The sequence below is a fragment of the Falco cherrug genome, chromosome 4 (assembly GCF_023634085.1).
Source record: "Falco cherrug isolate bFalChe1 chromosome 4, bFalChe1.pri, whole genome shotgun sequence".
Lineage (NCBI taxonomy): Eukaryota > Metazoa > Chordata > Aves > Falconiformes > Falconidae > Falco > Falco cherrug.
The window spans coordinates 58,004,803-58,031,509 of NC_073700.1; the positions used below are offsets into that span (position 1 = coordinate 58,004,803).

The 26,707-nt window shown below is 41.6% G+C and overlaps 1 protein-coding gene across 4 annotated transcripts in view; it reads right to left on the bottom strand.

Moving 5' to 3' along the window:
- The window catches only part of PRKAG2 (protein kinase AMP-activated non-catalytic subunit gamma 2), a 223,847-nt gene that overhangs the window by 139,569 nt on the left and 57,571 nt on the right, over positions 1-26,707 (bottom strand). For all 4 annotated transcript variants that reach the window (XM_055708910.1, XM_055708911.1, XM_055708913.1 and 1 more), the window contains exons 2-3: positions 15,785-15,856; positions 3,701-3,980 (exon numbers count right to left, since the gene is read on the bottom strand). In XM_055708910.1, coding sequence (XP_055564885.1) covers positions 3,701-3,980; positions 15,785-15,856 — 352 coding nt within the window. The remainder of the gene's footprint in view (positions 1-3,700; positions 3,981-15,784; positions 15,857-26,707) is intronic.

Genomic DNA, 26,707 nt, shown 5'->3' on the forward strand with positions numbered 1-26,707 from the left:
GCCATGGGGTTATGACCAGATGCTGAACTGGGGTAACCAAAGGGAAAAGACACAACGATGAGCTTTTGGTTATTACCAACAGAAGTGATACGATATTAAAGATGAGCAAAAACTTTAAACTCCCAGCCTTCAGTGGAAAGTGTTTTAAGACTCCCATCTGCAAATCACTTTCTGTTTTAAAATCATCCTCCCCTAACCATTAATGCCCTTCCTAAACTGCATACCTTCAAAAGGCAAAATAACTTAGCTGGGAAAAGAGCAACTACATGGGAAAGCAAGCGCTGAGAATACCACACATAGCCTTTAAAACGAAAACAAGCTAGGAAGAAGTTGCTTCCAAGAAAAACAAGGAATATGCAGAGTAACAGGTTAGACTGTGTTTTGAACAATGTGTGGGAGGAGGAAGTGGAGGGAAGATGGGGTATGTAATGTAAAACAAAGACAGCATATACTTCCCCCACATACTGCTCCATGATGATGGAGGGCAGCACAGATTCATTTCAGATAAAGTGGGGGACAAAAATACCCCAAGCCCCTGTGAACTTTTATCTGGTGCCTTTTTTTTTTTTTTTAAATTGCAGATTGCCTGGATAAAATACAGATTTGCTATAAACCCAAAGGGAAGGTTCCCATGCAGTTTCCCAGAAGAGCTGTAACTGGGAGGGACCACTGGAGGCCTCTGGTCCAACTGCTGCTCAAAGCACCGCTCCAACTTCAAATTGGGGTGCTCAGAGCTTTGTCCAGTTGACTTATTAAAATCTGCAAGGGCAGCAATTTCACAGCCTCTCTGGACCCCTGCTCTGATGCTGTTATCACTCCCACCAAGAACTTTTTTCTCACACCTGCCTGGAGTTTCCCTCTCTGCCTCCCACCCCTTTGCTGGGCACCCCTGAGATGCCTGGCACTGACTTCTCCACAACCCCATTATGTAACTGACGACAGCAAAAAGGTCTTCTCCTCCTTCATCTTCTTCTTCCCCCTACACCACATGCCCCATCCCATGACCAATGTAGTGGCCCTTTGCTGGACCAGTACATCCCTGTCTCTCTTGTACTTGGGAGCCCAGAACTGGACCTGGCACTGCAGTGCTGAGCAGAGCAGGAGGATGACTTCTCTTGACCTGCTGGGGATGCTTCTCCTGGCACAACCCAGCACACAGTTAATTTTCATTTTAATACTATTAACCCAACACCAACAGGGCTGTAAAGACAGGCAAGCATGGCAAGTCCATGTGATTTCAATGCACTCACAGTTTCAGAACTGATAAAGTAACCTGAGTCCCATTCACTTTTAACACAGGTATCCCAAGCTGCTCGAGAAAATGGGATTTTAATCATGTAGGCTGTGGCAATTTTTTGCAGTGAGGAATTTATGCACCTTCAAAAACATGGAGCCCCATCCTGGTTTAGCTCTTCAGCACAGCATCATTGCAACGGTCTGAGATACTTGGTTTGAAGAGTGTCTGAGAAGTCTTGTCACTCAGGAAATGCTGTTCAAGCCACAGAGACTTTGTTTGGAGTGGGATGTAACCAATTAACTTAGTGGTTTATAATACCTAAGGTTATTCTTTATTTGCAAAGTAGCAGAATGCAAATGTTTTGCTTGTGAAAAACTACATAATACAACAGAAATGCTAAGCCATATATTTCTTAAAGTCCTGAAAAGGTTTTGTTAAATAAAATTTAATTAAATCAAGTAAACCTGAAGAGTGTAATTCATTACTGACCCTTTTAGCACATTCTGAATAAAATCTACTTCAACATGGTAGTAAAGGGTATGTATTTGCATTAGCCTCTCCATAAGAGAGCTAAATGATGTGAAAGCACACGGTAAGAAATGTTCGGCTTTGCCAAAAGCTGCAGAATGGGAAGTGTTACAATTTAAACACCAATTTTAATCACCATGCCCTTTCCAAGAGGCTGCCCCTCCTGCCTTAAGAACAAAAGACCATGAACACCCAAGCCCAGCACAATTCCTGCAACCCCCACTGGAGCAGCAGGGTCATGGGTATCTTCTGTTAGCTCAAATATAGCATGGCCCCATTCCAAGCCTGTTCCTGTGACAAGTGATGTGACCTTATCAAAAAGAATTTTGCTGACTACCGGAAGATTCCTTTATTCAATATTCTGTTATATCTATCTAGGACTTAAACAGTGTTACTTGCTTGGATAACTTGATTAAAAAGTCACAAGATGGCTTTGCTATACAGTATATATTGCTGTTATTCAGGCAGCAGCCTGTCCTTCTCTGTGTACTCAATCAGCAGCATACTGCCTATGCAATATTTAAGCCTACGTGGACTAGCAAAAGAGCTTAAATAGACTTTAATTACTGTGAGGCTTGAAAAAGAGTGGAATAAAAAGCATACTTGAACTTCAAGCAGAGAAGAACAAATGTCCTTGAACAGAAATGACACTTGGGAGTCTGCCTGGAGTCTACTTGGAGTCCTTCAGAATCACTGACTCCTACTTTTAATCTCCTGATGGTGTTTTAGAGAGGGGTAAAGACTGGAAAAGATGCCATTTCAATTAAGCTGCAGCAAAACTTCTGATAAAAAGAAAGAAAAATCCTATATGAGTTTGCATAGCCGTGGTTCTTGTGCACAAAATTAATTATGAAATTACTTGTTCTGATTAACAGCAACCCCTTTAAGGGAAATTCTGATGATGAAAAAGAAGAAGGTCCCTCTAAACTACTCAAAAGTCACTGAAAGCTATCAGTACATTGCAGGAATCATATAGCCAAATGTAGTATAAGCATCACTAATTCTGCGCCTACAATGTCAGAGATTTGCCAACAATTTATCGTAGAGTTATTTATTCGGTTCACAGAAGGAAACCTCACTGTGGTCTGACAAGTGAGCACCTTCAGTGTCAGGATACTATTCCTCTCTTTCCCCTGTATCTCTGTTCCCTTCTTATAGCCACAAACCCCTTGAACAGACCAGGTTTTGTTTGTTGATCAGCACTGGGAACTTTTATTCAGCAATAAAGTTTTAAAATTGAAGCTTGTTCTCAATCCTGCTCATTTCTGAGTCCTAACGGTGTGTTAGCTCATGGGCTGCTGAAGAGGTAAAATTTGTGCCCAATATAAAGCAGGCAAATGCTCTGAACCATGGAGGTCTATGATGCCTTTCATATTCTGGCAGAGGAGCTCAAACACTCCCTTAATGGTTGTTTAATTGGAAACACATCATTTACTTCTATCCAGTAAAGGTCTTTTTCCCCTCCTACAACAGGGCAAAGAAATATCAATTAAAGAAAAAGCTAAAATTCTCTAAGGAGTCTACCGAATTGAGTCTCTCTTAGCTTCCGAGGTGATACCCTTGCTGTGCCCACCTCCACCACAAACCCCATGAACATCTCCAGATGTTCTCAAGCTCTGGTGCTGATGTCCAACCAGCCACAGTGAAACCACCCAGAAAACTCCCACTAATTTCAGTGTTCCTAAGCTTTGTGTTAAGTGTTTCTAAGTTTTGAAGCATGATTTCTCTCCTCAGCCCTGCATAGGTGTCCATGGCCCTGCAGAGGTCATACCCTAATGGCCAGCATGTCAGAAACCCAAAACACATGGTCAGTGAAAGAGATAACGAACAATTAGCACATGCCTCATCTGCACTTACTTCACTACCGCAGGTAAAGAATGGGCCAAGCCCAGAGGTACTGTGTATCTTCCTGAAATAACATGAGCAATTTCTTACTTTTTCTTGATCTGGAGAAAAACTTGATGCCCCCAGGAGAGGTAGACGGGTTAGAATTGGGGGAGGACTCTTTGGAGGACGACCTGAAGATCCCACTGAAGCTCATTCGGCGTGGGGAGCGTGGGGGAGACTCCTGGTAGGGGAAGGGGAACACTGTTTTGGGTGAGCCAGGGCTATGTTTAGATCTCACAGGGGCAGAAACGGGGCTGGAAGGTCGGTTCTGGAGCCCTTTCGAGAAAAAGCCTTTTGAAGGACTGCCGGCAGAGTAGCTTTCTTCCACCTGAGGATGAGAGAAAAAGGAAGAAAAAAGAAAAATCACATTAATTCAGTTTAGCTCAGGCCACCTGGATCTCTGAATTTGCCTCAACACAGTCAACTCCTGTTTATTTGGGTGGTGGATCAGCCAGGCCTCACCTTCCCCAGCACCTGCCTCCACCGACATGCAGATGTGTGTGTGCCACCTCTCTGGGCTCCATGCTGCCCTTACTCCTAAAGATGCCCTGATTTTCACAAAAAAAAAAAATCAACATGTGTGCATACATTTTATTATCACACATATAATGCAGGATTTTCTCTACGGCTTTTATTTGCCACACATCCCTTTTCCTTCCCTGGCCAACTGAAAGATGACAGGAAATGAATTTATTTAAGGCAATGAATGATTGCCATTAAGGAAACACAGGGTCCTGAAGTATGGCTCTTGAATTTAAGAACCCATCTACAGTACTTAAATCTCTATCACATGATGCAACACAGCACAGTGCACAAGTTACCAAGTGCCTGACAGGTCTCTATGACACCAGCTACAGCCACAACTGTTGGATTGCAACTCCCAAAAATAGAGGAAACATTTTAGAGTGACAACATTCCTGCTAATTATCCTGTCCCCGAGCCTGACTATGACATTTCTAACAGCTGTATCTCTTTTGGGACCTGTGCTGGCTTTCCAGCTAGCTTGAATATCCATGCACAGCACAGCACTGCACCATGTGGGCTTGCCCAGTGAGGTGGGATAAAAATCCAGAAAAACAAACAAAAAAAAAAAGGAGCAAATATTAAAATCTCCCCCTATACAATTAACAGAATCTGAGCTCAAACCTCCGTGGGATTTGCCTGTGCCTGGGCTGTACAGGGAGTTAATTTCCTTCTGGATGCACAAAGTACTTCTGTGGGTATAAGGCTGCTCTTTCAGCGGGGTCATTTCCCATGAAGGAAGGGCCATGATCCTGGCAAAAGGCACTAGTGGTTTCAGGTCTCCAGGGAACGCATAAGCAAAGGCCACAGCATATGTGCCCACGTGCCACTGAGTTTCAAGCCCTGTGTACACCTGCTCCTCTCTTCCCAATTACACAACACAAACCAGGAGGTATGGAGCAGATGGCAACTTCTGCTTGTGAAGATGCCACCCGAACTACTTAGGTATGGGCGTTGTTGCCATGGGAGGGAAAACCAGCATCTTTAATTAAGATGACTTAGATGAAAGAAGAGATGAAAGAAAGCCTCATAGGTATGAGTAAGTTACGCAGCTTCCTTCCACATTCCAAACAAACATTTCACAGAGAGCATATTGCAAAATAAGCGCTCAGCTTTGCCAACCCCATTGTTCACCTGCATCTCAAATCCTGCTTGTTTGGTGTTGGAACTATAGCAATCTTACTGAATGAGGTGAAAATATTTTTACCTGTCAAGTTATACATCCTGAATATTCTACTGTAGATCTCATTAAATACACAACAAGTCACAAAAGACTTCAGCCAGCATTATGTATCATGTTACTATCCAAACACAGAAGTAAAAATAGTTGTAGTACAATAAACACCACCACATCTCCTTTCCAGGGATATTTTTCAACCAATCTTCGTGCTAAAATCAACATGGCTGGTCTGTGTTATTTAATTAATATCTAGGCTCAAAGATCACCTTTTCATTTAAATTGAAAAAAGAACCCCCTTTTTTTTCTGGATTAACACAAATATTAAACAGAAAGACTGTGGAACATAAAACCGTTCAGTGATTCTGTATGCCCTCCTCTGGGTCAGTGAGTGGCTTGTGTATATGAATCCAGCAAAAATGGTCAGCTGAGTTTAAATCACACACGCAATTAACTCCGTTTTCAAAATAATGTTTAGCCACAGTCCAACACACTTGTAGAAATACGTGTGAGCAGCACAATGGCCAAATAGCTGCTCCCTCTGTAACACAGGATCCCACTTCTCGTAATCCTGTCTCCTACACATGCATTTTGGAACAGCTCCTCTTTCCACTTGGGATGGGACAGAGCTGGAATGGGTCCTGCTCTGTGGGAACTGCTTAAGGGCCTGCAGAGAGCGTGCCCCCCTGTTTGGGAAGGTTTCAAACCTAAAAGACAAGTGGCAGTTCATCTGGGAGATGGACACAAATAGCGCAGGTCACTAGGCAGAGCACAGAGGCACACCAGCACAGCCTTGGACAGCTGATGAATTCCGCTCTGTACTCCTCTGCGCAGCATGGAGATGTCTGGCAAGTGACACAACAGCTTTTTATACCTGCATATGTATTTTTGACAGTGTAGACAAAAATATCTCAAAAATATACCTGTCCTTTTGCAGATGAATTAGGGGCGCAGTTGCCCTCAAAGGGACATTTTTGGAAAAGATACATCAATTCTGGCTGAAGCGCTGGGCACCAAAAGCAACAACAGACTCTTGGCAGTACCCATAAGAGAAGAAAAAAGTACTATTTCGTGCTTAATGCAGTGGTCTGAGCCTCAGGTTTGCTTACCAGCTCTGTAACGGATTCTGTGTGCAATCTTGAGAACTCATTTCGTATTACACACCTATTCTGCCATGAGGACTCATTTCATATTACACACCTATTCTGCCATGAGGACCGTATCTCCTTTATTCCCACTCTGGCACACAAACTGTCTCCCAGTGCGTATTTATCAAGAATAATAAGGGCACAAATCCTCGACTGAGACCTGGTATAGTAACCACACTATAGTAACTATAAGTAAATTCATGAACAAACGGCACTTTTGTAATGGGTAAAACAGTCCCAAAGTGATAGCTTTTTCATAAAAGCTCATTAACTTTACTAAAATCTCATCTGTAAATCATCTGAGACTACTTATACATTTCCTTTTCACAAATACCTAATCCAGGAAACAACCAAGTAGTGCAATGGCACCTCCTTTTGCATTGTAATTTCAATCGGTCTATTGCCAAATCTACTGCCTGAAAGTGGGGAGTAAGAATATTTTCAAGTTCATTTTAATTATATACAAATCCACCACTACTACTGTAATTTAGGACTGTTTCCAGGATGGTAATTTCATTATAATTTTTCCTAAAGTGACAAGTCATTACATTTGTAAAGCTAAGAGAAAGGTATCACTCTGGTGTTACCTTTTAATATTTTGTGTTATCTTTTTTGCATGCTTGTTTGGTTACAACGACACCCTGATAGGAGACACTTTTAAAAGACTATGGTGTCTTCCCTCACTAAAGTAATTAATTCTAGAAATGTAAAATGTCAGACAAGAATTTGTCACAAAAGTCAGTATACCCTTGTATGTGCAAGTCAGACACAAAAGCAAACTGTTCTCAAATTCTGAGCAGAAGCAGCGGGATGTTTGTATTTATTGCAATCACAACCGGTTGCTTCCTCTCCATCGTGCCAGGCAGATGAATTAGCTAATTGCTGGAGCACCAGGGCACACTGCTAAATACACATGTGCATGCTACTAAATTAAAGGAAATTACTACATCGAATTCTTCCCCAGCTGCTCCACATGTTAATTATACACAGGTTACACCCACCATCAAAGCAGATAAATACCTGTGATTTTGCTTTGGGAATTACAATAGAATTGCTTGCTTAGACTATTATTTGAGCTAATGGATTGCAAGCTTTAAAAGATGATTAGGTGCTTCCATGAGTAAAATCATCAGCAGCAACAGTTATCACAGCATACACAAAAGTCACAAGGCAATGTTAATTTTCATGCTTCAGCTGGGAATGTGGAAGAATCTCTGCTGTGGAATAAACCCCATCATCCTATGCAGGCTATACTGGCAGCGGTGCTAGGGGCAGGTTATACAGCGAGATGGATCATCAGCCTGTTCTTTATGCTTTTTGGACTCATTTCCTGAAGCTATGACAGGCAGGTAGGCAGAAAACTCCCACATGTGCTTTGGAAAAATAACTATTTCCCCAGATGAGCAGTAGCAGAAAAAAACTCACTATTACACCCTGGTTTCTCACATTAATAACCCTTGTTTGTCTGTTTGTGTTGGTCCAGGAAATGCAGTAAAGTGAGAATGGGCAGAAATGTGAAACACATCTAATAAATGCACGTGGTGATATGGCTCATTTGGCCCTGATTGGATAATTGGTCTCTTGGAGATAAAATAATCCAAACACACGATGCAAGCACAATACAAATCAATGCACAAATAAGGTTTAATAAAAGAAAATGAAAAATGTCTCTAAGTATGAAGACTGTTCACCTAACTAAAAAACCTTAACCAACCAACCAACAACAAAACATTCCCTGTGTTGGCTTTCTGCAGGGCATATATGAGCAATTTGAGCTCTAAGCCTAAGCTTTGACTCCTTAAACCTTAAAACTGGTGATGTTGGAGAGAAATGACAGCTCCTGACCGTATATCTGCAAAGAACCATACAGTGGGAATACACCTAAATTAGCAGCTCAGTAATAGTGCCAGTGCAACCCTACCCTCGGCCTACAGCAATGTGCTCCCCGGTGAGGTGAAGCAACTGAGCAGTGCCCCATGCTACATCCGATGTGCTATTTCTAGCAACTGATTCCGCTTGTGCAAGGCTAAACCAGTTACCTTACATAGCACTGAGTAAATATATCCTAAAATGCTGTAAGACACTATCAGTTTTCATGCTTCAGAGCACAAAAGGATCCTCAGCTGGGGACCAGAGAGAGACTTTCCTCTCTTGTATACACCAAATGATCTTAGGCAGGTTTCTAAGATACATCCAGAACTACCCACTGTTGAAAACAAAGCAACAAAACCAGGCATGTCTTACAGTACTTGGCATCTAGCAGACTTAATGTTCCATTTTTGGAATGAAACATAAAGTGATAGCATGGCACTTGGCCCAAGCTAGGCAGCTCTGGAAGATTTCGACACAAGAAATAGCATCCTGAAAGCTGCCCCTGTCATTTCACCTGGAGGAGGGAATCTTTCTTTCTTCCTAATCTCTTCTTCCTTTCTCCTAGCTAAGCACATTAATGGCTCAGAGCCATCCTGTGATAGACCAGCAGACCCACACCTTCATTTTCAACAAACTCCTAGATGACAAATTCCCAGCATAAACCATTATCAGTCCCAGACTACCCCAAACAACTGAATGAAGCAGCTGGACAGAGGCTCAAACCATCAAGCAGTTCTCCATATGGCTTCTCACTCACCATCTGATGGGGACTCTATCTGTGCTGCCTGGGCTCGGAGAGACCACAACCCAGGGACAGCCCCAAGTTGCACGTGGCCACTCTGCTTTAGTAGATGCAACAGTTTGGCTCTCCAACAGGACCATGTCCAAGCCCTTCATCTCCGGGCCAAGAGAACGCTCCCTGATCTCCTTTATTTCTTGCTCCTGTTGACATATCCAAAGTGAACAACCTTTTATCTTGTGCTGTTAAGAATTATCCGTTCTGAAGGTCATCCAGGTCTTCCTGTATGAGGTCCTTCCCTATGATGAAAAAACCACCTCTCTTCGCATCATCAACCGATTTGGTTAGCATGCTTCTATTTTTTGTCTCAGCCTTATTAGCACAGACCAGTCCCAGGACTGAGCTTGGGGGAAACACCACCAGTTCTGTCCCTCCATCCAACAGTTGTCCTTTCAATAGCAGCCTGCCATCTTTCCCTTCATCTGTTTTCTTACCTTACTTGAAATTCTTCATCTTGTTTTACAAGAAAAACTAAAGTGCACTACATTTAATCAGTACCATACGACAATCCCCAACAGAATGTGCTAAGAGACCAAACTATACATACTTCACCAAGAACTAGTTTCTCATCATCCAAACACCATCCATCTCTGTCCTGCCTCTTCTCACTCACAGGCACAATTTTCCCAAACATTCTCGTTTTCTTTCCAATGCTTTGTATTGAAAATCTGGTCTCTCCATTTCAACCAAATAAAGTTCTAAGAAGCCATTTCTGCTCCCAACCTAGAACTTAAGGACCACTTAACTGCTGGGAAGAGAAGTATCCTGCCAAAGCAATGTGCCCAGAAAAACGAACGAGCTCTGCTGAGAAGACCGTGACCATGCACAGACAAAGGCGGTGTCGGAGCCAGGGAAACCCAAGCACTGCCTGTGTCCCTGCCACAGCACCTCCGCACAGCCATCTCCGCTGCTCCCGCACCAGGGTGCTCCAGCAACAGGTCTTTTCTTGGGCACAGAGCCTTCCCCAGAGGATGCCCTCCCTGCTCTGGCTCTGGTTCAATTTTGGGTGAATTTAGATTCATTTTTCAGAACAAGCTGAAAAAATGATCTGTCTAGAATACGAATGGGCTCAAGCTAAGGAGCCTTTCAAAATGCTTTGAAATGTAAGTGAAAGTTATTAAATGCTCCTGAGCTCCATTCCTTTTTTCTCCAACTCCAAATAGTTAGGACATATATAAAGCATTTGAGTTCTGTTTGCTTTTACAAGAGTGAGTTATTCGACCTTTATTTTGCCTCTCTTCACTTAAAAATTTATTTGAAAAGTGAGTACAGAAAAGGAACAACCTCCCACCATCCTTGACAGGGACAGTAAACACAATTAGAGACGATACACCAGATAGATGTCTGCACTTGTTTCCTGCCCTTCAACTGAATCTCAATAAAAAAGCCCTTTGATAAAGTTAATTGGATGATTCTCTTATTCTGCTGGAATAAAAGAGCTCGCAGAAACACAAGAGCTGACTTCATTAGACTGAAAGGTAATGAAGGACTTACTCTCCCCGGCACTATGTGGTCCCATTCACCACCACTAGTTCCCTTGGTTCTGCATGAGCTGTAACAATTGAGATGACAACGTATTTTACGGGATCAGAGATGTCTCTTCCCAAAACTAAAGTACAATGACACTTTCCAAATTAAAATACAATGGGATGCGGCTGGCTGCTCTGGCAGGCTCTGAGAGCTCTGCATTGCTGTATGGACGGTTGGGATAAGGTGTCCAGCAGCAAGCAGGACTGCTCAGAGGCAGAAGCAGGCCTGAAGAAAGGTGAAAGTAGAGCTGGCTCCCTGTCCACTTCCTAACCCTTAACTGCATTTATTTTAAAATAGTAGATGGGAAGGAGCCATGAACGTGACAGTGCAGTGACTGCCCTACATGCCCTTGCCCTGAGGCTCCCTGCACCCACTGCAGGTGCCCCATGCCAAGGCTGTGGCAGCATCCAGGACACGCTCCCCATCCTCACTGCTCATAAAGAAACAGATAATTAAAAGATTGGGAAAAAGTAAATCAAAAGGAGATTTATTATCTAGTGAAGGATGGGCTAGAAGTGACACATATTTTGTTTCTCCTCCCTGTTCCATGGGTTGCTTGTGCAGTTCCCATGAGTCGATGGACAAAACAAAACAAATGCTGGGACCAGAAGCAGGACAAAGTGTTCCTTGAAGTCCTTCAATACTGAAGTCACTCCTTGGATGTTGCCTGATCCTAGTTCATCAACATTTTCCTGCACTACTGATAGCAGAACTGAGTCAAATGTAGTTTTTACAAAGCCTCTACTTTCCATCCTATTCTTTTGTTCGTACGTCCAAAAACCAAACTGATCCTTTAACCACTGTGTTCACATCCAGAGTCTATGTACAGCTGATTACCTACAGCTATTCTTAAAAACTAATCAAGGCTTTGTGAAAGACTTCCCAAAAATAAAGTCTGCAGTATTTGCTCTAGGTGTAACCGATCACAATTTGGCCAAATTGAGACGTACTGTTTGCTTGCAAAATGTGTTTTAAGTGATTCAAGTCATTCTGCATTGGAAAATTTCCTGCTCAGAATTTACCACTCTTTCCCCCCTCATTTTTGCATGAACTACAAATTGTATCAGTAATGAATCTGTATTTCTTTCAAGTCACTGATAAAGTATGATATAGTGCAGCAACAGAATGTTTTGTCTGTCTAGAAACAAAATCTTCCACTGATGAGTCTGAACTTACTTTATCAGCCAGGTTTTTATTCATTTAATAGTCTCCATGTTCATTCAGTATCATTCCAGTTTCTTAAATCAAAATCCTTGTGATACTGTTTTATATACATGACACCAACACTATGACATTTTCCATCCACATTTGTAATTCATTTAAAACCCCACATTTGTTCAATAAGAACTGTTTACCATTAATTCCAAGCCAAATTAGTCTATTATAACAGCATCCTCAACTATCCAACATTAGCTATGTCATTGTTTTGCCCAGGACTAATGTTAGACTGAGAAACCTGCAAATTATCCTAATTGCAAATGTTTTAAATATTAACACTTAATTACTGGTTTTGCAGTCTTCTGGAACTTCATCCCTGCTCCAAGATTTATTCAAAATCAGCACTAGCCAGAGAAAGCTCTGCCAATTCATTCAAGGTGTTTTACCACAGTTGTTTGGTTTTAATTGTAAAATGCCTAGCTTTAGCATCTTCTGCTTTAAATACACTTAAGTTATTGATAGGACAGAGTCACCATTGTCAACAAAGTTAAACACCTCACTGGCTTTTCCCCCATGTAGAGAAAAGACTTTTTAATGCACACTTCCAAGCTTTCTTCCATATTTTTATGACAATTCTATTATTTCCATAAAGGAATGGATCAATATTATTCTTCAGACTAGTTTTCTTCTTCCTCCTCCCTCCTCCCTCTATAATTTGCCAGCTGCCTCCCCATGGACAATTTTCTTTTTGTGTCATTTTCTTTTCTCTAATCATTCATAATCCTGGGCTTTCAGCTGAAAGCAACAGTTCTCAGTTTCCTATAATTTCCACATCTTATCCTTTAACCTACATTTTAGATGATAGATCTATAATCAGTCAAGGTATTAAGACCTCTGAAATTGATAGAGCCATTTGGGTGCAGAGGGGCACTCATCCCTGACTGCTGCCCTGCCACACCGTACCAGGATTATTTTCTGAATGATACATCACTCATGATTTTCCAGGCCTCTAAACTGCCCGTCTTCCACTGTCTTCTTCCAGACCAAGGAAACCCAGTAAATCTAATTGCATCCCAGCTCCCAGTTGTCTTTGTCTATACCAGTTTATTTAATGATCCTCTATGGTCTCTCTGCAAGAAAGATTCAAGCCACTTCTGGAGTGTCCTGGCTTTGAGGACAGGGCAATCAGCAATACCAGTTGTTTTAGACAAAGCTACCAGCACAAGTATTAAGGCATTTTTTTAGGCAATAAGAAAGGCCCGGATACCTGCCACAGCCACAAGAACTACTTTTCTCCATCACACCATGCCAAAAACTTCTACACAAGATTCTTGACAGTATTATATTCTCCATCTTCAACAAAGGAAGATGAAAACTATCCCTGTTCTCTTCCTGCCATTGGTCATAAAGGAAAGAAGAATACATCATTTATTATAGCAGCCATGTTAATCAGAAGTGATTAAGGCTAAACTTCAGGAAATGTGTGTCACATTCCCACCACTGCCAAAAAATTCCTATGTGAACCTGCACAACTAATTCTTCCTAGCTGCATAATGAGGATTGTTGTCATGGGATAATGATTGAGAGACACTTGCATGGCAAAGTGCTGCAGATCTCTGTGAAAAATGTTAATTCAGTTTCTAAAAGCCTTTCACAAAGAACAGGAGAATTGAATTAATGGCAGATCGGAAAGACGGGTTTGTGAACTACTCTTCATTACCTTGATCTATAGCCCAGGTGACAGAAGAATTGAGTGCAGGAAGAGACATTCCTGATGAATTGCCTGTCTCCAACATGACAGGTGAATGGAAATTATAAAATACTGACTTTTAATATACAAAACTTACACACCATATGGTGATTTCAAACTTCAACAAAGAAAAACCATCTCACTTGAAAGTGAGGAGCAACTTGGGGACTTCTTAATGTAGCACCAATAGGGACAGGCAAGCTTTTAGTTATAATTAAATAAATAATGCGGTCTGATGTTACTTATCATTCACTAGGAGCAAAGGTCCCATCCTTCCCACTGAGGGAAATGATATACGGGATGAGGTGTGTAGCAATGGATTTTATTAGTTTCTTATCAGAAGTTGGGCACTGCCAGCTCATTTCTTAACACTTTGTTGCATGTGTTGAACTGAGATCCAAGTATAATGTTAGAAAAAACTCTTGGTCTTATACACTCAATCAAAAAGGTCAGTTAAATAAGCGATTTCAGATGTTAAGCCTCGGTTGCATGGTTAGTCCAAAGTTAGTTGCACTTCCATAAGCAGAATTTGACTCAAGTCTGGCGAAAAAAACTAGCATTTACTGAAGCTGCAAAAAGAGGCAACTGATGTTCTTCCAGTTCTCCCAAGATAAGTGCTCATCAAATGACAGTCTCAAGATCAGTAAGAGGGAAACCAGGGGATTCATAAATGGTGAAGTGGAAACCATTAAATGATATAATGTACATATGCAGAAATAAACGATATAAAGTACACGCGCGAGATTAGCTTTGGAATATTTTTTTCTTCATGACTGAGATGCATGCAGCTTTCTCACCTTTCTTTGGGAAAAGGAGGTGATAAATGGAAAAACTAAGCTTTAGCTAGAAACCCCTGCCTTCTACCAGAATGACAACCCTTTCCAAAAACATCACATCATTCACTTTATTCAAACCCTCCAAACAAGCACCTTTCGGTAACGCTGTATATTTTAGCTTCCCTGGCATCTGCAACAGTTTCTGTGTGTCAGTGACTCCTACCTCAGTCTTAACGCAAAAAAGAACAAGGCCAATGTTATAAACATGTTCAATTACTGATGGATTGCTGAATTTTTTTTTAAACAATTGTCCTTTGCTGTGAGGTGCAAAGGAACAGAAACTCATACTGTCATGTTATTATTGTTCCAGGTGCAGATTAGCTTAAATAAGAAGATATTTGTTGCTTCACCTGCCTTGAACTGTAACTGCAGACGCTTTGACAAACAGCTTGTAGCAGGTTTAATCCTCACGGAGTCCACAGCCTTGTAAATACTGTGACAAGTCAAACTGGTCCACTGTGTAGCTATAGATCAGCTTTTGGGGTTATCTACTATTTGGAGGAGTACCTCTCTTCCCCAAGCCCAAAACTTGGTTGGTAGTATGCTTACATTAAGCAGACCAGCTTGTACTTCAATGCTTTGTGAAAATGATCAGACCAGGACCTGAAGATGACAGATCCCACCCACAATTTCTCTTGCTTTGAAGGCTGTGTAGGCACCATATAACCATCCCCAATGTCATCCATCGAATATGCTCTCCTGATCATTTTAAAGCAAGCAAACCCTGTGAATGCATTGGTTTAAGTTAATAGCAGGCCATCAGAAAAACAAATCATAGCAATGCCTCCAGAAGGATAACCTTGAGTTAATCCCACACTGCGAAGGAACCTTTCCACCTTGTTGACAGGAAGACCCTACTGCTATGGCTTCAGCAAATAAAGGCAGCTCATTTTGCCAGTGGAAAGGACAGATAAATCAAGGTCACTGAACAGAGAGCAACCACCAGGAGACAATTCCAGGTAAACATACCGACAGCCACAGACACCTGTTTGGGCACTGTATTTCTGTAGCAACACCACAAATTTTACTAGCTAATTGTATTCCTGGGAATGCAGTTCTGCAATATCCCTTCATTGAACTACAACAGTGCTAAACACAACATCTGCAGTATTTAAAACTGTACCACCAGAAGTTAGCATCGCTTACAGGTATACTGCATAAGCACCGTCATGGTAAGGTCTGCAAAAGTTACTATATTTGCCTTCATGCATCGCTCTCAACAGGTTAATGGTATGGCAGGAAAGATTAAAACCCCAGGCTTTTTTAAAGCCTAATAAATTGTGTTTACCACCAAGAGACTCAACCACTACAGCAAAGGTGAAACTTTGGAAATATCTTACCTTGCGAGAAGCATTTTTGTCTGTGCTCTCCACATCACCGTCCAAGAATGGCATGGCAAATGAGCTGAGATCCTGCCAGGACAGAGAAGAAAAATGGATGTCCTATATTAATGTCTTCTTCCTTCCATCAGAGCATCCCATGATTGTAGCCCGTTGTTTTATTTCCAAAGTGCCCACTGCTTTACCCATAGCAATTGCTGGTAACAAGGCAGTAACACGGGCTCTGATCGTTCTTGTTGGCTGTGAAACCAACGGCAGATGTAAGTAACAAGTGAATAGGGAGCTCTTTGCAGCACTTGCACTATATAGCCATGAAAATGCACCCACACAGCCAAAGACAAAAGTCCTGTGCCTAAACTTTCAGGAGAAGGTACCCAAATCCCACAGAAAACTCTGTAGGAAATTACAGTTTAAACACAGTCACTTGCTCAGTGAATGGCCTACCTTACTTTTAGTGGTGTGTACAATCTTAGTTTAAAAATTATTTATGACAGTAAAGAAAACCTGAATGAGAAGATACCGATGTTCTAAAAAAAATGTAACATATATAACAAAGAGGGAGAAAACTCCAACAGTGCTCCGGGAGGAAATAACCAATTCATTTGCATAAATGAGAGAGAAGCTCCCAATTCTGCATGCCTAAAGATAATAAAGCCATAAGAAAAGCACACATGTTCATCTTTAAACCAAAGATGTAATTACAAAACCAAACTGTAATTACATTCTGCATACTGCCGTCTGTTCTGTTTATGCTACTTCATGTTCCAGCTATGGGATTTTTAGAGCTCCTTTCTACGTGCATAAGGAAATTATGTTAGTGTCAAGTATAGCATCTGTTTGATCAGAAAAATAGATAATGAGTAAGTCTGCAACCAAAAGCATGAGGTTGCCTAATGCTGTGTTCTGTAGAACTGAATCTTGGATCCCAAATCTTGATCTAAATGTCAGGAATACCTCCCCAGTGCAGAACATCCCAGATGCAAGGCATCATCCTTTTCATGTAATGATTCAGTGCTTCTCTACCACCACATCTGCATGCCATTTAAAACAGGTCAAAACATAAATAAAAAGCAATTTCATGTAAACCAAATTTGAGATTAAATATAGCTTAATTAAAAATTAGCACCATTCGGGAAGTCTGCAAGTCTTGCTTGCCTTCAGAATTCATAGCAGCCACAGGTCTAATCACATCACATTGTGTAATCATACTAAATCCAAAATATGCTCAAAAATGTGTATAACTCAGGCATAATCCTTACAAGTGTTTGAAAATATTCTGGTTACATAACAAACAACAAAAATAAGGAACAAAATATTGAATTACTGGAACTGAAGCACATGGGAGTAATTCATGCCAAGTTGGAAAGGGGAAGAAAAAAAAAAAAAAAAGCAGCAGCAGCCAGGCTTGGCCAAGCTGGCCCCAAATCATTAGGCCACAAACCAAAGTATTCATGACAAATTAGTATGCTCTCAGCTCTGTCTATGCACATTCAATGGGAACCATCTACAAAGGGCCAAACAATAAAGCATCAACCCAACTACATAACGTCACCGTCATCCCCATGCTTTAACGGCTGTTTTTCACATCACCTTTGTTTGCAAATAAAAACATTAAGGAAACTTCTCAAAACCAAAAGAAGAGGCAATTTGTTTGGATTAGATTTTCACTGTTATCAATATCTGACAGAGGCTGAACCAGGCACCACAGGACCTTAAAGAAAAACTTCTGTATTAATTTGCTTAGTTAAGATAAAAATTACTTACATACTCCATATAAAAAATATTCATCCATAAATGGCATTTATAAACACTGTCAATAAATGGATTATCATTATTATTGTTATTCCTACTTCATATGTTACTGCAAGACTTCAGTGAAGAATCTCTGTTAAGAAGTTTAAAAGCCTAATAGAAAGTTACACAAAACCAAGTATCCCCTCATGTTGACTTTAATTTAGCCAAAGGATTTACCAACGTTTTCCTCTACCCATCTTTGGTAGTGCAGAAGCTGGAATCTGATGTGTGCTAAGTCGTTTTCCATGAAATAAATCAAGGAAATAACCTCTTTTGAGCTCCATATATTGGCATCCCTATATTACTACTTGGTGTAATCCACAGGGAGAAAACCTGCTGGTTAGGAAGGCTGGAGAGTGGATAGAAGAAACTGGGTTTAAGGGGACACATACCTAGTAATCAGGGTTGAAAAAGCTATTCAGAAAATCTGGAACAGCTAAGAATGAAACTGTAACTTCTTTTTTTGAGCAGAGATTTTCAAAAACCAGCAGGGGGTAGGTAGGTACAGCTATTTTTCTAGAAGCTAAATTTCAGGTCCCGGTTACAATTCCAAGCTTAAAAACACATATATATTAAATCTTAAAGTCTAAAAGTATCATGAAACCCAGCTGACACTCTATTCTAATTTTTACCTCTCAGATATCATGGAGGTATGCTAACTTCTTCTGTCTTTACAACAACTGGAACTATACTTTGGACAGCATGAGGCCTGCCTTTGTTAATACAGTGCTGGAGAACATTTCAAACAGGGTAATAATTGTACTGTTAGTCCTGTGATAAAGTCTGTAATTGTAGCTGCTGTCTAACAATTTTTTCATCTTCCACTTCTTCATGGGATTCTCTGTATGAAGGCATCCATTTACAGAAGGAAAAAATACACGTACCAAATCCCAGGCTGCAAACACTGCTCTCTCAATTCCAACCTGTTGGTTAAGCAAGGAAATTAGATGCTTATTTTCTCTTTGCATGTATCTCTGCAGAATACAGACTATCTTATTTCTTCCTTGTGTTCCTCTTCATCCAGCAGCTGATGATACAGTAACTCCTTAAAAAAAGGCAAAACAAAAATTGCTCCAAAAGTGTTGCAAAACACCACAGAACTCTTGACAGGCCAATGGTGCAGCCACAGCCCCTATCGCGTATCTGACCGCTCTGTTCTTCTGCCAACAGACACACATTGAAGGGTTGCTCTGCCATTAACCTGGGATTGCAACTGTTCTTAGACAACTTTCTTGCTCTCCAGCTCTGCTTTGCTGCACTTGGAATAAATGCCCTGGAAAATCACATGGTTCTGGAGAGACACTTTAGAAACCTCTGCCAAAGGCATACAATGACATCCTGGTACAAGGAAGAGTCCTTCGCGTTTGAGGCTGCAGAGCTCTGGCTGAAAAACAAATGGCATTACTCCCTGTATCCATCAGTCCTGCATTATGTCCTTGGATAGGCAACTTCTGCAGAGACCACAGTCTATGATCATCCCTGGGCACCAGAGACTGCAGCTCCTAGTGCTGCTAACCTGGAATTAAGAGTATGAAAAGCCTATTTCGCAAGGTTTTGTTAGCTTTCCTGCCACGCTCCTGTTCCTCAGCCAGTCGTTCACATCACTCAGCGCTGACAGCCAGACGTCACACCTGCCATGCCCAATTAGAAAAAAACGACCTCTTGAGCAGTTTAGATTGACTTTACAGACACAAAGCTGCTTCAGATTTATTTTGTTTTCAATCCACTTCTATTTACAAAAGGTTGTCATGGCAGCTTCTGTTATATTCACTGAAGAATACGGCCCCGGGGATATCAAAGGTTTTTCCAGAGGACAGCAGGGCTGTGACACAGCAGAGCCAGGGCTCAGTGCTCCTCCTACCCACCAGGCTCCCTCCTGGGGAGGGCAATCTCCTACACCACCTACTCAACAGGCCATGCTCCAGGACTTTTCTTATGGATAGCGCCGGAGGTTAGCAGATGTAAAAAAGCAACTAAATCGACTTTATTGTTTTTAACAGGTTTATCAGCTGCTTTAGTTTTTGCAGGGTGTAAGTCAGGATAATTTTGTCTGCAAGCGCACTTACTTTCTCTACCACTTCTTTCCCTGCTTCCTCTAGGAGAGAAACAGGTATCTCGAAGGTTACAGATTCTTCACTCCGATTTCTCCTCCAAAGGTGAGACTAACTCTAAGGTCATTTTTGTCTGGGTTACCCCTACAGGTAGAGGATGAACCTTCCTAATTCCAGCTCATTTTCCTCTGACAGCTCTTGTATCAGGATACTTGGAATTACGTGGAAAGAAGGAAGAATACAATTTTTGTTCTTTGACGTCCTGGGAAAACAAAGAACCTTTTCTCAGAACTGTTTTGAACAACAGGAACAAAACCCACATTTTAGGATACAGAAAGCAAATATATTGGCTGGCATAGCATAGCCAAAGAACAACAGGAGCAAGATCTGGTTAGCCAAGCCATCTTTCACCTTTTCCAGCCAGTTTCACTATTGCTTTCCTTACTGGGGAGGATTCCTGCCAAAAAGGCTTGCCCAGACACGCTGGTCTGGAAGCTTCTGCAGTTGGAGACCTTGGTGTCAGAAGAAGGCCTCCAGCACTTCTGTTGCGGAGGCTGCAATCTTAAATAACAGACCACTAAAGCCTTGCATCCAGTAAACAACATAGAATAGACAGGATTCTTTTTTTAATTGTTTTGTTTCAAGGCTACTTTGGCAGCCAGGCTGACAAAGCTTCCCTGCAATGGCTGAAGACAAGGAGCCAGCCAGGTACTCGGTGGCATGCTGTGATTGACAGGTCAGAGACCAATTTCCAAGGTATTTTGGGTGGAAGCAGGCCCTTTTTATGGCCCCACTCAACAATGGTCCAACATTTCAGGGCTGGGTATCAAAAGAATATTTTGCAAACAGCTCCCTGCTGCCATACTTTGCAACTGTCCCTTCAAATGCAAGGCATGGCCATGAACAACACGGTCATGTGAAATCTGTGCCCATGGTCATGGGTCTGTGCCCCACCAACACTGTCAATTCTCTGGCCATGTTTCAGAGTTGACTCGGGTCAGAATAGCTTCACGGTAGCCCCATGTCCTATCGCTGCTGAAAGGCTGGGTTCCTCAGCTATAAGCAACTTCAGAGTCCTAGCGTAGGTAGCATCATGCAGTCCTGACTACTGATGGTGTCACCTATGAGACATTATTTTTCGGTTTCACTAAGTTCTATATATGTGCTAGGATTGCACTGAATTTAAGGATGTGAAATGCCTGCCAGACATTACAGTTTCTCTTTACAACATAACTCAAGCAGGAGGTGACACTTTACTAAGACAGCTTTTCAATATGGGGAGACAGCTCCTTTAATAAAATAAACAAAGAAAACAAGATACAGAGAAATTAAGCTGAGTGCTGACAAGAACCCTGATTTCACAAAAAATTGCTGAAAGCTGCACTCCTCAGCATCACACCTTAACAGGGCTCTTGGGGTCTTCTCCTCTGCTAATGTTACTGCGCTATGAGTACTCCAGCTATCCCGCCAAGGACAAAGAAAGTCGGGATTTTTATTAACATCACCTGTGAACAATTTCGTTCATCTCAGTCTGCACACCAGCAGATATTTTTTTTTGATCAACCTTGGATTCGTACCTATTACAAGCCTATATAAAACTCTGAATAGCAAATATGCTACATATGCTAATAGCCTGTGAGCAGAATCCAGAGTCTGAACTCTGTGAAATAGAGGGCATAGCTTCGTAGCTCTGATTGATAAGAAATTTTTCTTTTTTTTGAGAACAATCTTATCTAGATGCCTTTGGGGATTTATATCAAATCACTCAATTATTGCACAAGGAAGGATTCAAAACTGACGTACACAGGAACTTCTGTCCTTTTGCTTTTGCTGTTTTGATATACTATCGTAGTATAGCGTAAGTCTTGCTACATTGCTTTATGCCTTCAGAAGCAGGTTGCTCATTGCTTTGCTTTTCTCCCTCCCCCATGCCATCTAGACTGCAGCATGTGTTTTGGAGACAGATATATAAGTCGTACTGTGAGACTGAGGATGCTGGTGACTAAATCTCGGTATGACTCAATGGGAGTGGGCAGTAACAGATGTACAAAGCTGGTTAGCTTTGTGCAAGCCAGTTTTGTACTTCAACAAGGCTATTCCAAATTTTTAATACAAATAGCCTTAAGAGTAATGGCAAACAAATAAAGAACAACTGAGCGGGTCTGAAGATTTTGAGATTGTAGAAATGAGATATAGAGACTTGATTTTGTCCACAGTATGAAGATGCCAGAGGCAGCATGGTCCGGAAGGCAGCCGGTGTCTGTGCATAACCAGCTGTGCACACTTCAATGTCAACATGGATACAGCATCAGATTTGAAATAACAGAATGTAAATCACCTTAAATTATGTGCCTGGAAGAAATGGGAAATATTCAGTCCCAGGGAGGCATAATCTAAAAAGTTAGGGAGTAATGGCTGGCTGAAAGCTAACCCAGATCTCAGTATATGAAAATCCCCATCCATCTGGTGATTATTCAATACCCTATATTAAAAAACTCATATACGAAAACTTTGCCTAAGAAAACCAGCCTACATGTAATTTCAAGGCATTTATTTCAGCTGTAACAAGAAACAGACAAAATACGGAAGAGCTACTGAAGCCATTTCTCCCCCATTCTCATCCATGGGTCACCCAGTCTGGATTGCCACCACTTGGTCAGAAAGAGCTGCTAAAACTAAGAATTTCAAGGGGATAAAAAAAAAAAAAACCATGAAACCAGTACGTCCTTGATATTTCCCTGAAAACAGCTGTCTTTCAAGCTGTTCTGCCTGAGTTATCCTGATCATGGGATACTGGCAGCATCCAGCCCACCCTTCTTCATTTCTAAACCTCTTGATGGATCCTGACAGGCACTAATCTCCAGCAGTCTACAGCAAGTTCACCTTTTGTCTTCTGAGGCTGTAGACAAGGTTCATCAACAAAAACTGCTAAGAGATTCTGGATTGTTGTTTGTTTTGTGCTCAGCCTCAGACTTAAACCAGTAGGACACATTCCTATGCTGTTCATGGAAAAAATGAAATTTTCTTTTAAGCCTCATGCTCTCCTGCCAGGAAACACCATCGTATCTTCTTGGTGATTCAGCCTTTGCAGATGAGCTGAGCACAGATAGCCTGGGGTGGGATGCAATCAGTTCTGCCTGAAGCCCCATAATACTTTTAATGTCCAGAGAGCTCAGGGCTGTATGGAAATGCTATGATGAAGGGTACTGCTCTCCACCTCATCAGTAAGTCACAGACCATCACAAGGGGCTCCCTGAATACGATCCCCGTGCACATGACAGCCTGGTTTGTCAGCTTCTTCACACCACGAACCACACAGCATGGTACTGGCAGCATGTTTATTACAATGGCAGATGGACAACCCAGCAAATGTGTAAATAATGAAATGTCATTTAAAAAAAAAAAAAAAAAAAAAGAGGAGAGAGAGAGAAAGCGAGAGAACAGCAGAGAAAGCAAGTCAGGGTTGAAAACAAAACTCTCAATATTCCCTGTGACACCACAATCCACAAACAAACTCATTATTAAGTGCTATTCCGGGTGCTCAGCTCAAGACAACCTTTCTCTGGTGAGACATTTCCTCCAAGAAGCACCCAAAGTTAGTAAGAGACACAAGGTGAAAGCAGAAGTTAACATACCTCAGACCTGGAAAATGTGGTCAGATGAGTGATGAGGGAATTAAGAAACAACCAAGAGACACGCCTACAGGGTAGGACTGCAGGAGACTGAAAATATTACCCTTCAGATGGCACGTACTCAGTACCAACAGAATTGCTTTCCAATAGTTATATAGTTGTCTTACATAAACAAGACACAGAATCCCAATGTATTTGCAAAGAAAAGCACGCATTTGCTATAAAACTTAACTTGAGCCACAGCAAAATAGCAGAAGTGCAGGAAACAAAAGATGATTTTCCCATAATGTAATGAAAACACTTGAGACACTGCAGCATGGGGGCAATCTGAAGAGGATTCAAAGCAAGGATCATCACGAAGCTTTCTAAATCATCTCTACACTTCAGCTACTTTAAAAGTCACCGTGTTGTGCATTTTTTATGTTTTTCCCCACTCTCTATAGGCCAATTCTCTTTGAAAACCATTTCTTAAAGAAGTGTAAACCAAAACAAAATCAGAACTGAAAACCTCCAGCTGATGGCCTTGCCTGAGAAGGACTTGCAGGGCTCTCCCTTGCATATATATGACTAAAAATGGTGACATTCACACTAAGCAGAGAATCTCTGACATAAATACTTGAACTGCAACTATTTTTTCCAGTTCACTGCATTTAAGGAAGACAGCTGCCTGTTGCCTCCTCTTTACATTCTTGTCAGTTAATAACCATGAATAATCTTAACAGCTAGAAGAAAGCTTATATCTGGAAAGCCAGGCAAGCAAGGGATTGCTCTGATCAAGTAGTCCCTCAACTAAAAAAGAAAGAAAGTAAAAAAAAAAACAACCCAGAATAGGGAAATTAGGCAAGGAAAAACAGAACAGGATGGCTCTGTGCTTAGTGTCTGAAAGACCTGAACGGGAGGTCAAAGGGGACAATACATGGAGCCCATGACAAAGGAAGATTCCCCTCTTGATGCTTTCCTGCTGCATTTTCCTACATCACTTTGCAGCTGCAGAGAACAATTTTATGACTACAAATTTTACAGTTACTTTGCTATAGTTTATCTTGACGTTTTAGCACCACATGTAAAATGAGACCAATATGCTTTATTCCATAGCCTAAACTATGTTTTTAATTTCCCAAAAGAATGGATGTCTTCATTCTTTGCCCTCTGAGCTCTTTATTTAAAGGTGCATTTTGCTGAAGCTGGCAACATAAAAAGCCCTCAAGGACAGAAGAAAGCTCAAAATCTCAAAGGTAATCTAGAAAACCGGATCACATTCATAGTACAGTACTTTGCCCTAAATCCAGCTTGTATGTCCTTCAGGTCCCACCCTTGGCTTTGAGCTGAGAGATGCTGAAATTTGGTACCATTACTACTTTTTCCAGTTAGCAGCGCCATGCAATACTAATAAATTACATCTTTCATCTACTTTAAAGACTGCATATCCAGTCCAGAATAGCTTCATGGACAGACTTAAGTGATGAGACTTTCATTGCGTGCCCTGGCTTTCTGGTTTACCTCTAGGAAGGCATCAAAGGACAGGACATCTGTCATCTAACTTCAGCCATCCAAAACACCAGTCATCTACCCCGCACTTTTTGTCCAGCCTAGAGAGCAAGGAAAAGCCAGTATCTCCAATGGGCAATTTGCTCCCCTTCCCCTGGTTTGGGAGAGGTTAGACAACTTTGGGTGAATCAGCAAAGTATAAATGAACCCTGCCTCTTACCTCTCTCTCTTTACTGACTATAAAGTGGGAATAAAATAACTTATTTACCTTTCCCCCCTCTATTCAGAAAGCAAGCTGTCCAGAAAAGGGATTGCATCTTACTACAGGCACGTCTACACAGCAATCGCAAGCGTGGTTTACACCAGCTCACTTTCACCCAGCTCCACACAGCACTGATAAAAGTGTAGCCATGACAACACATGGGTTAGCGTAGGCTGCAAAATCCCTGCGGGAGGCTGAGTAAATCCTCCAGCAATTTAGCTCACTTTGAGCTCCTTGCTCCCGCTGTTGTACATCTGTCAGGACTCAGCCGGGCTAATTTAAGGCCAACTTCAATCATGTCTTTGCTTGCAGTCTAGACACACTATAGGCATCCATACAATGGGTAGCACAATGAGGTCCTAAGCTCTGCTGGCATTTCTAAGTGTTCCTAAGATGTTCCTAATTTTCCTTGCACAGCTTTGGCCGCTGCATAGGAAACAGGGTTAACTCTTTGACAGGGTGAGCACCCATTGAAGTGAAACTGAAGGAGCCATTGTGTCCAACTGGAAAAACTAGAACCTAACCTTCAAGAAAACAGGCCAGCTATACAACCTCTGGGAAAAGCATGTTTGTTAAGAGAATTGGTGTGACCTAAGGGAGATGACCAAGGGACAGTATATCTCACACTTCCAGACCTCCTCACACCAAGCCCCGGCCACTCATTAAGGCTGTCTCAAGGGATGTGCATCAAAAAGCATCATAGCTCTGTTCCGAAAAGGTGTCAGAAGACACCAATGACCATCTCTGGAAGAAAGATGGATAAAATATTTACCCATCTGGAAAATCTTATGAACAATGAGACAAATGGAAGAACACAATAAAGGGATTACTCACTCTTAGTTGAAATAGCTATCAATAAGTTTTTGCAGTGGGTTCAGTTTGGAAATAATCCTCATATGGAAAGGGAAGGACAAAAATAACATACTGGGGGTTTTTTTCTCATTACTGTACACGCAATGCTAAAATTTTAAGGCAGATATTTCCACAAATAAACTGCAGGCTTCTTTCAAAGGCTATGGCTTTCATTGGTATCTACTCTTACCCCCCCAAAAAATAAATTGCTCCTAGTTTAGATCCAGTGCAGGGAAAAAACCCCTTACGAATGAGCCATATTCACTTCTGGCTCCTTTAGCAAGAGTCTTCTGTTTTTAACCATCTTATTCTTCATGTGCCCATTTAAGCATCACGACTACAATAGACCTGTCTGAACACACTGTGGAGAAAAGACAAGCAAACACACAATCACATAAATTCAATTGAAAACTTAAGCTTGATATCTACATATACATGTTGCCAAAAGTAATTTCTGCCCTATGCAATGGTTTTGAAACCCAGCAGACACACTGGTGAGCTGAAACAGGCAAATCTGCATTTGGTGTGGCTGGCAGTTTGTGCACCAAAATGTGTCAAGAAGCATTTGATCCTGCTTGGAAAGTGTGGGAAACATTTCCATGTTAGCAGGACACCCTGGACATAGTGACAGATGGGCAGAGTACGAGCCTGGCGCGGGAGAGGCCATTTTATAACTGGCTGTTGCTCCAAGCCATGTGGCAGACAGTCCAAACCCATTTGTCACAAAAAAATACAACTCACACTGGGATTACCAAACCAATGCACAGGGAGAGCCTCTGCCTGCGGCTCAACCCGGTACGGACACCCGCGCTGCCAAGGAGCATCACCAAATCCTCCCACAAAA